This window comes from Protomyctophum bolini (genome assembly GCF_963924005.1).
Source record: "Protomyctophum bolini genome assembly, chromosome: 19".
In the NCBI taxonomy this organism is placed as follows: Eukaryota; Metazoa; Chordata; class Actinopteri; order Myctophiformes; family Myctophidae; genus Protomyctophum; species Protomyctophum bolini.
In genome coordinates this window covers 30,724,882-30,733,886 of record NC_137880.1, presented here as the reverse complement: position 1 = coordinate 30,733,886, position 9,005 = coordinate 30,724,882, and the positions used below count along the sequence as shown (strand labels likewise).

Here is a 9,005-nt window from a genome sequence, read left to right as displayed (position 1 = left end):
GACACAACAAAAACAATTTTATTCATTGTTGTTTGGTAAAGAGATCCGTCCAGCACAACATGGCCAGCTCCCGAAACATACGTTGATCCAACTATCAATCTAGGCAGTAATAATAATGTATTGCCCATTTCTGGCCTCAAATATGTCCAGAAGCATACTGTGGTGTACCGTTTAGATGTAAAATGTGATTGTTACTCGGGCACCATGTTGGATACGGCAGAGCAAAAACCAGCCTGTTGATCAGAATGACGTTCATTCATAGCAGCGGTCTGCTATCAAGAAATAACAGACCACAGAATGGCGTGACTGACCAAGCAGAATCCATCATTCAATCAAGCCATGTGATAATGCAGGATAAATTCAGGTTGGAGGGATTTCAACAATGACTACCACTGTACTGTAACAGTAAAAAACAATAAGAGAGGGGTTGACTTCTACAGTGGCTTCTAAAAATGGCTGCCGCTGGAGGCCTATGGGTAGCTCCTGACTGAGAACTTAATGCCATGGTTATTGAGGCGGTCGATGAGGCTGGTTTTATAGAACGCAGCACCTGGAGTATACACTCCTCCCCTGTCAATGGAGAGAGAGAGAGAAAGAGAGAGAGAGAGAGAGAGAGAGAGAGAGAGAGAGAGAGAGAGAGAGAGAGAGAGAGAGAGAGAGAGAGAGAGAGAGGACATTTGTTTGTATGCCTTCAGAAAGATAACAAAAGTACAGTAGGAGAAAAAGACAGGAAGAGAGGCAGTCTCCTAATTCATGGCAAATGCTGTACTGTACAGTAACGTGTGTGCAGTATGAAAAGCTAGCAGCTAAGCGTATGAGCCAGAAAGATATCAAGACAGACGGACCGTCATCTAACCTTTTTGGGAGTGAATGCACTTCATCCAACAAGGTGACGGCTGCCTGGACCATGGCCGCTGGTGTCGCAACATAACCAGGCTCTGTCAGCAAAGACCAATACAAGCCAAGAATTACAGAAGACACTTGTCTAGCCCATTATTACCCATGTCTCACGATACACTTAACATCACTGCCAACCACTTTCCAAAGCATACTAATAATAGTATAATACGGGCAGCACAAAATGCTATAGCGGTTAGATATAATCAAATTATGTAAATTGCTTCTAGAATATTTTATTAATCAAAAAGGTATATCAATAGAAACATTGCTAATAAAATAATCTATAGTTGCAGCACTACAAATAAGCAGGGTGTGTCTCTTTTTACCTGCTCCTATGACCTGAGTGCAGATCTTGGCATTGGGGTGACCCTGTGAGGTGTCCTGTCCCTCCGAGTAGCCCTCCCCAAAGAACGTCATGCTGAAACACGTGTCCTCCATCTGAGACAGAGATTAGATAAGCAAGGAAGGAGACCAGAAGGAAGGGAGTGTGACGAGATGAGATGAGATATACCTTATTAATCCCCGAAGGGAAATTGAGGTGTTACAGCAGAATAATGTGAATAAAGAAAATAACGATAACTAAAACCCATCAGACACGCATGGAGATAATCATACATGAACAAGTCCAGACACAGAAACATGTGCATTTAGTACCAGGGAGAGGGTTCTCATGCATTGCACATGTGCCTCTGTTGCTAGCATGAGTGACTGAGTTTCAAACACAGGCAAAGGAAATACAATATAAGCCGAACAAAACTCTGAAGTAGCATGCGTTCTGACCTGCTTCTTCGTTGGACCAGTCTTGGAGAACAAGCCAAGGGAGAAGAACGATGGAAACTGTGGACCCAAATAACAACGCATGTTCATTTAACTGAAATAAGTGACCCTTACAGGTGTCAGAGTAAAGATTATTCAATTCAATTCAATTCAATTCAATTCCCTCTTCAGATGAGATGCCTTATTCTTGGAATATACCGTATTTCATGGCAATAGTAGTGACATTCCTGTGATAAGGGGATTACTGGTGAGTCATGTGCCTACCATAGTGAGGAGTTTCCTGCCCAGGCTGAATTTGACCATGAGCCAAAAGACCAGACCCCCGCAGAACATTTTAACAAGTGCGAACAGACCACCAACGCCAACATAGGCACTGTACTGAACCTGGAGAGAAGATTAAGAGGAGATGGGAGGAGGGAGGGGATGAGGGATGGGAAGAGGAGGGAAATATGGGGGAGGCCACAGAGGGAGGGATGGTTTCAGAGAAATGGGGAAAGTGGGAATGGGATGAAGCAATGATGGGACACGGGGGGAAAGACAATAAAGTGCAAAGGAGGTAAGGGAAGAAATAGGTAGGCGGAAGGAGAAAGGAGAGAAGAAATAGAGAAGCAAAGAGAAAGGAGGGGGGGGTGGAGATGAAACGGGAAAGGGGAATAGTAGAACAAAAACAAAAAAGGGGAGAGAGATGCAGAGATGAGTCGTCAAACTGAATAATAAACAGTGGAGAAGTGATGAATCACTACATGTGACTCATCATATTTCCACTCTACTGGTCTAAACAATGCAATCACAGCAGGGTTTCATTAAGGCTAGTTTCCTGTGGATGACAATAAAATACTGACAGCAGCTGGAATAGCTGACCTAGACACGCGCGCGCGCACACACACACACACACACACACACACACACACACACACACACACACACACACACACACACACACACACACAAACATTACAGTTACAGTAATGTGTGTGTGTGTGTGTGTGTGTGTGTGTGTGTGTGTGTGTGTGTGTGTGTGTGTGTGTGTGTGCGTGTGTGTGAGTGAGTGAGTGAGAGAGAGAGAGACAGAGAGACAGAGAGAGAGAGGAATAGATCACAGACATGACCACAGTTAATAAATTCTGCAAGTTACAACTTCTAATAAAAACTGCATAGGCTCGACTGTCAGCTCCACTGGATAAGGACTGTATTATAAGTATAAAAGTCAGTAAAGTTGTATTTTGTAAGATCCCCGGCCGGGTCATACCAAAGACTGTAAAAATGGGACCCAATGTGGATTGGGGGTCAAATCAACTAATGATGAAGACAGCGCAAAAGCTGTGTTGTAGATGTAGGGTCTTACTGGTGAATGGTCTTCTTCTTCTTCATAAAGATACCGCTGGGTTCTCTTCACTACAGAGGGGTCGGAGCCCATGAAAGGGATGGCATACTGACGAATCTCCTTACTGAAGAACACAGAGCCCCTACACACACACACACACACACACACACACACACACACACACACGAAGTTAGACATGTCTAGACTTAACCATTCTACCCCTTGGCTTACAGTGTGTACACAGTGACAGCACCGTTCAGCACTAGCTCATTTCACCCACTGATAGTCTTTTAAATGCTCTAGAACTGCGGAGAAGTTTCCAATAAAATCTCATTACTCTGAATGGGAACCAGTCCACCAGACAATAATAGCCTGCAAATTGCTGGCGTCCTGCAGAAACCTTTCACCTTATGTTGTGTATAGCACCTTTGTTACAAAGTGCTTTACACATGAAGCAGGATACACATGTGGAAACAACAAAAGACAGATAAACACGATAGATACATTGAAATTAGGAGCAGCCAGTTAGTAAAGCTAATCTATTACTTAATAGATTAGCTAATCTCCTAGGTCACTGCGGTCTGAGGGCCAGCTAAATCTCAGGGTCACAAAGAAGACCCGCTTAAAGTCCAGAGGCGACCGAGCCTTTTCTGTTGTAGCCTTTTCTGTTGTAGCCCCAAACTATGGAATGCACTCCCCTCCCACGTCAAATTGGCCCCTTCCATCGAGACTTTTAAATCTCGCCTAAAGACCCACCTCTATACCTTGGCTTTTAACCCTGCTTGAGTTCCTTCGGTCCTTGTATATGTTTTGTCTCACTGTGATGCTGTTGTTTTTCTGTAATGTGTCTCAGTTGTTTTCACTGTTTGTACTTTGTTTTCTCGCTGTTGTTATTCTGTGTGGTAGCTTTAGTGAATTTGTTTTTCTCTGTTTTGATTAGAATCGGAATCTGGGAATAGAATAGAATACGAGATAAAAGGGTGTTAAGATTTCGGCTATCGTTCAAGTCAACAACCTTCATTTTGCCTGACAGACCAACCACTTCCAATTTCACTCCTAGACACGGAGACTCTGATAGACAGTATAACGCGATCTCAAATTTAAAAATATAAAACATTTATGCTATTTTTTCTTCTTTTATTTGAGCACTTCGGTTGACATTTGGTCTTTGTAAATGTGCTTTATAAATAAAGTTTGATTTGATTAAAAGACAGTCTATGGCCGATGGATTTGAAAAGGCAGGGATCTCCATCCATGGCAGTCGTGTGTTTAGTGTTAATGTAATGTACTGTACAGTATAGCGCAGGTCAGAAATAACTTGTATCCGAGTGCCCACCAGGGTTCAATACACAAACACAAAAATGGTGTACTACTGTAGCTCACTTGAAGTGAGAAAGTTTGATTCTGATTCTGATTCTGAACAGAACACCCTTTACCCCTAACCCTCAACTGCCAAACTGCCAAGCCTTGACATACCAATGAAAATGTCATCACTCCAAATGCAAGTGCACTTGTCAGACAGTAACCCCACTCTGAGACCGAGTACAGCACCTCTTTTTAACTCTGGCTCCCACCACAGGCATGGGTTTGTGGCCAAACTTCTTCCTCAGTTGGCGTAGAGAGTGGCTGTCTGAGAAGCCGTAGACGGCAGACTGCCAGGTGGCATCGTGGCCACCGCCGCCCTGCAAGGAACGGAAGGACACCAGTGCTGACTTCACCTCAGTAAACAGTTCCCATTCAATTCAATTGCTCTTCTCTGACAAGAACAGTGAAGAATAACAGGAATGACATGCAACATGAGTCATGGACTGGGCTGATGTCACTGGCAGCCTGAGACACCAAGATGATACAGAGATGTACCAAGCATTAACGTCTTCTGCTTTGAGAGGACTGTCAAACATACCAAGACCTAACACTAAACCTTTTGTCATTTTAAACTTTTAACACTTTCCTCCACTGGAAAAACTTTATTCTTGAAGTTAGGAAAAGATAAGATAGCCTACCTCAGGTCCAGTGGTAACCGTGAAGAAGCTCTCCACTGCTGTCAGTGTTCCTGAAAACATACGTACGTACCCACACTTAAATTAAGTAAATTATTTATTTTCCTTTTACATTTTATCACATTTCTGACAGGACTGAAACAGTAATAATAATCTATGATTCATGAATGATGTACATGTTGTTTCTTCTATGCCAGGTGTGAGCTCAGCGTTGTGTTACCTTTGAATTGCTTCTGCGTATAGAGAATGCCCATGTCTGCTGGGATGGAGTCAAACCCACAACTGCCAATCACATACACCCCCTTCTCCAAGGCCTTACTGTGGTACTGCAGCTGCATACGCTCCAGAAACTGTGGAGGAAGGACACACACATTCATTAATATCTGCAATGTTTTTTTTATAAATGTTTTTTTGTGGCTTTCGCCTTTATTTTATATATTTTATGGAGGGACAGACAATAGGCTGACAGGAAATGGGGAGAGAGATGGGGGAAGACATGCAGTAAAGGCCGTCGCGATCGGGAGTCGAACCCGCGGCACACTGCCAGACTGGATTACCAGCCAAGGTGCCTGGACCAAGTGCCTGGAACAAGTGCACTCCAGTATACAAACGCATACACACATCACTTGTGCCGTCATCGCTGCAGTCTTTTTAAGTGACTCAGCACTAAAACAAATATCAAACCATAAAAAACACATTAAGAACAACGCTGGTAACAGTCATAAAAGGTGGCATTTAAATTACGACCTACCTGAGGCTCCCCGCTGATGTCTATGCAATGAGCTCCATTCTCAATACAGGCTTTCACCACAGGCTCTCCAAAGAATCTGTACTGAATGGGGACAGAGGGGACACAGAAACGTCCAAAATTGTCCAAACATACTGATGAATATTTCCTTGCTCTTGTATGTATTATTACCGGTATGTTAATATTTTATTATTAATATTCCTGCTATATTTGTATGAACCCAGAAAACCAGTTTGATTCATACATACGTTAGTCAAAAATAAATCATAATAAAACCTATATGAGAGGAACTTTACTCAGGACCTGTACAGAACAGGATGAAAACCCCTCCCCATCACCACAAAAAGACTAAAGTAAATACATACTTACTGGTCCCACACAGTTGAGAATGACCTGTCCTTGACCACACATCATGCCCAGTGATTCTTCATTGGACACATCGGCAACAATTATTTCAACATCTGTGCTCAACTCTGGCATAGCTACAAAACAGAGATTGGTAAATATTGATTAATCTACAGTGGATATCACTAAAATTATATGTAGACTATTCATACAGGTATTTTATTTAGGCTAACTATTGGGGAATTAAAGTCTGGGTCTCATTACTGTCTGCAAGAACAAATACCTTCAGGTCTCAGCCCTGTTTCCTCTACCTCTGGTCCATAGCTCTAATGCCTTCAAAGGGCATTAGGGCTATGGACCAGAGTTATGTTTCCTCAGACTAACCTCAACTCCCCTACCCCTAAACTGAGGGAACATGCATGTCATGTCATGTCATGTCATGTCATGTCATGACAATGTTAGCCTTGGATCAAGAGTCAAGAAAGACTATCATAGATGTGTTGTGTATATTTTAGGGTCTGACTTGATCATAGATATGCAATCAAAATCGATAAAATACATCATGCTAGACTAGTCTAGTCTTGATCCAAGGCTAGATCAATTGTGTGTATTTGTATTACTAGTAGACATGAATGGAATATTTTATTGGACATAGAAAGACATGCACAAACGACAAACTGCACACTTGAGGTCAGGAATACAGGAAATGGAGTAGCTTTTTATCCATTCAAAGATCAGGCTCTGAAGACTGAACTGTCCTGGCGAAACAGTAATAACTTCACTACGCAGCTACGCTCAAAACACATCAAAGCCAGCTGAGAATGACATCCGACATAATTGATTTAACCTCGCGTCTCCAGGCTTTCCACCTCGGAGGAACATTGATTGGGTTATATTTACACCGACGACAAACAACAAAAGCTGCAGTGCACGCAGTCCAGAACATACACAGCCTCCTGGCAGCTTGTTTCAAAACTCCTCCCAGGCGCTCACGGCTTCTCCCGGCCACGGCCCATTGGAGCGACCCGCCACTGGAACTCTCTGCCGCGCATCGGGCGAGCTCTTCCACCACAAACTGTCCGGTAAACCCAGAGGCACCGAATATTATAATGTGGTACGGTCTGTTAGAGGTTACAGTCGCCATTGTGTACGCGGTTAAAGGACCCGCCTGCGGAGCTGGCTGGTAGCTTTATATAATATTTCTACGCAGCACTCAAACGTGCCCTTCAGATAGGAAACTGGAGTGCCATGTGTCCGTTACGTACGTAGTTTGCTTTCACACATCGACACACCCCTTTTATATACTGCTTTCCCGAAATTTAGCCGGTGGCCGGCATCGGTATGCTGTAAGATAATAAGACTCTTTAGCAGTTTATTAGCGTTTCTCTAGATGCGCAGGAAAATGTTTAGTTGCACAACTTGCACAGGCAGCCCAGATGAACCAGAACGGCGAGAACGCAGCCATTTCTGACTGCAGCAAAACTGGTATTGTGATTGTGATGAAGTGAGACATCTAGTGGCCAAGTTTAGTATTGCGTTGTGACATTGTGAAGAAGTCTGAGTTGATTGCATGAATTTGACTGCAAAAGACCAAATTACATCAATTGTTCTCACACAGAAACACCTGCCTATCTTCAGGTACGTCAAGGTCTGGCAGAAAAGCACACTCACTGCCAAATACATGAGCAATCAGGTGCAGAAGTGTGACAAAATGACACAATGACCAGGAAATATATTCCATGGCCTTTGTGGTTTCAGTTTCACTGTGCATAACAGTGCCAGTATAGTAGCCTGGCTAATAAGCCAGACTAATATCACACAACACTGTCGCTGTATACGGCAGGCAATTATTTTTTGCCAACGGCTGATTCGGTCTGGCTTATTAGCCAGGCTACCAGTATAGGCCCTACAGTATAATGTGAGTATATGTGTATTTACTTATTTTTATTGTGAAATTATGATAAAGATATGGCAATGAATGTGAGGATGATTGTGCAATTGGTCATGCTCAGAGGTTGTACTGAAATCCACCACTGATTTAGTATTAATAATAATAATAAACTTTATTTATATAGCATCTTTCATGACATAAAAATGCAGCGCAACATTCTTTTTTTTAAATATATTTTTTATCCCACGATTTTGCAACCCATTTTTTCACCCAGTGTCAATTATCTAATGTAATCCTGGGCGCTACACCTCTGCCAACCTGGGGGGGCAGCAGACATATCTCATGCTTCCTTCTATGCATGAGGAGTCCAAGGGGGAGTTTCCCCGGCCGGACGTAGCACGTGGAAGGAACACGTTATTCCGAACAGTTCCTTTCGCCTCCATTAGGCTCCCCGGCTGGCCAGGGGGAAGCAGTTTAGAGAACAGGATTACTACATGCTTTTTGTGAGGGTATACCTACCCTAGGGGACACGGGGAGAACATGCAAACTCCACACAGAAAGGCCCTTTTGCCTCAGGTATGGGCACTGATGACGCAGAGGACGAAAACACGCCCCCAGTGCCAACAGTGTCCCCAGTGGGAATCGAACGCAGGACCTTCTAGCTGTGAGGCGACAGCACTAACGACTGTGCCCCCCTTCAGTGCAACATGCTTTACAGGGCAGAAAAGAGAAAAACAAGATGGCATTAAAACAAGCAAAAACAGAGTAACATAATAAAACAATAGCAAAGAGCATAAAAACGGCAGCAAATCAGGCAGAATAATGAGTATATGAATAAGAACACAAAGAGGTTTTAAAAGTAAGACTGAAGAGTGTACAGAGGGGGCCTGTCCAAGCTGAAGCTTAGTATAGTGAGTTTATTCCAGGTTGTCAACCCGTAGAAGCAGAAAGCTGCCTCACCGTATTTCCTAGTTGCCATCTTGCACCTCAAGCAGACCAGCTGAGGGGGCGTATCGCTCA

The 9,005-nt window shown here is 43.3% G+C and overlaps 1 protein-coding gene across 2 annotated transcripts; it reads right to left on the bottom strand.

Moving 5' to 3' along the window:
* On the bottom strand, positions 1-8,651 carry LOC308334812 (saccharopine dehydrogenase-like oxidoreductase). Of its 2 annotated transcripts, none has more exons than XM_080791663.1 (12): positions 8,505-8,651; positions 6,119-6,231; positions 5,753-5,833; positions 5,222-5,351; positions 5,005-5,054; positions 4,553-4,683; positions 3,023-3,143; positions 1,942-2,061; positions 1,681-1,737; positions 1,227-1,338; positions 857-938; positions 1-570 (listed from the first exon to the last, which is right to left on the bottom strand). In XM_080791663.1, exons 2-12 carry the CDS (start codon positions 6,227-6,229, stop codon positions 471-473), a joined length of 1,095 nt encoding a protein of 364 aa, XP_080647789.1. In that variant the 5' UTR covers positions 6,230-6,231; positions 8,505-8,651; the 3' UTR covers positions 1-470. The 2 variants fall into 2 exon arrangements, with proteins under 2 accessions (XP_080647789.1, XP_080647788.1); XM_080791662.1 differs by lacking the exon at positions 8,505-8,651 and adding an exon at positions 7,043-7,448.
* Between the last annotated feature and the right edge of the window lie 354 nt (positions 8,652-9,005).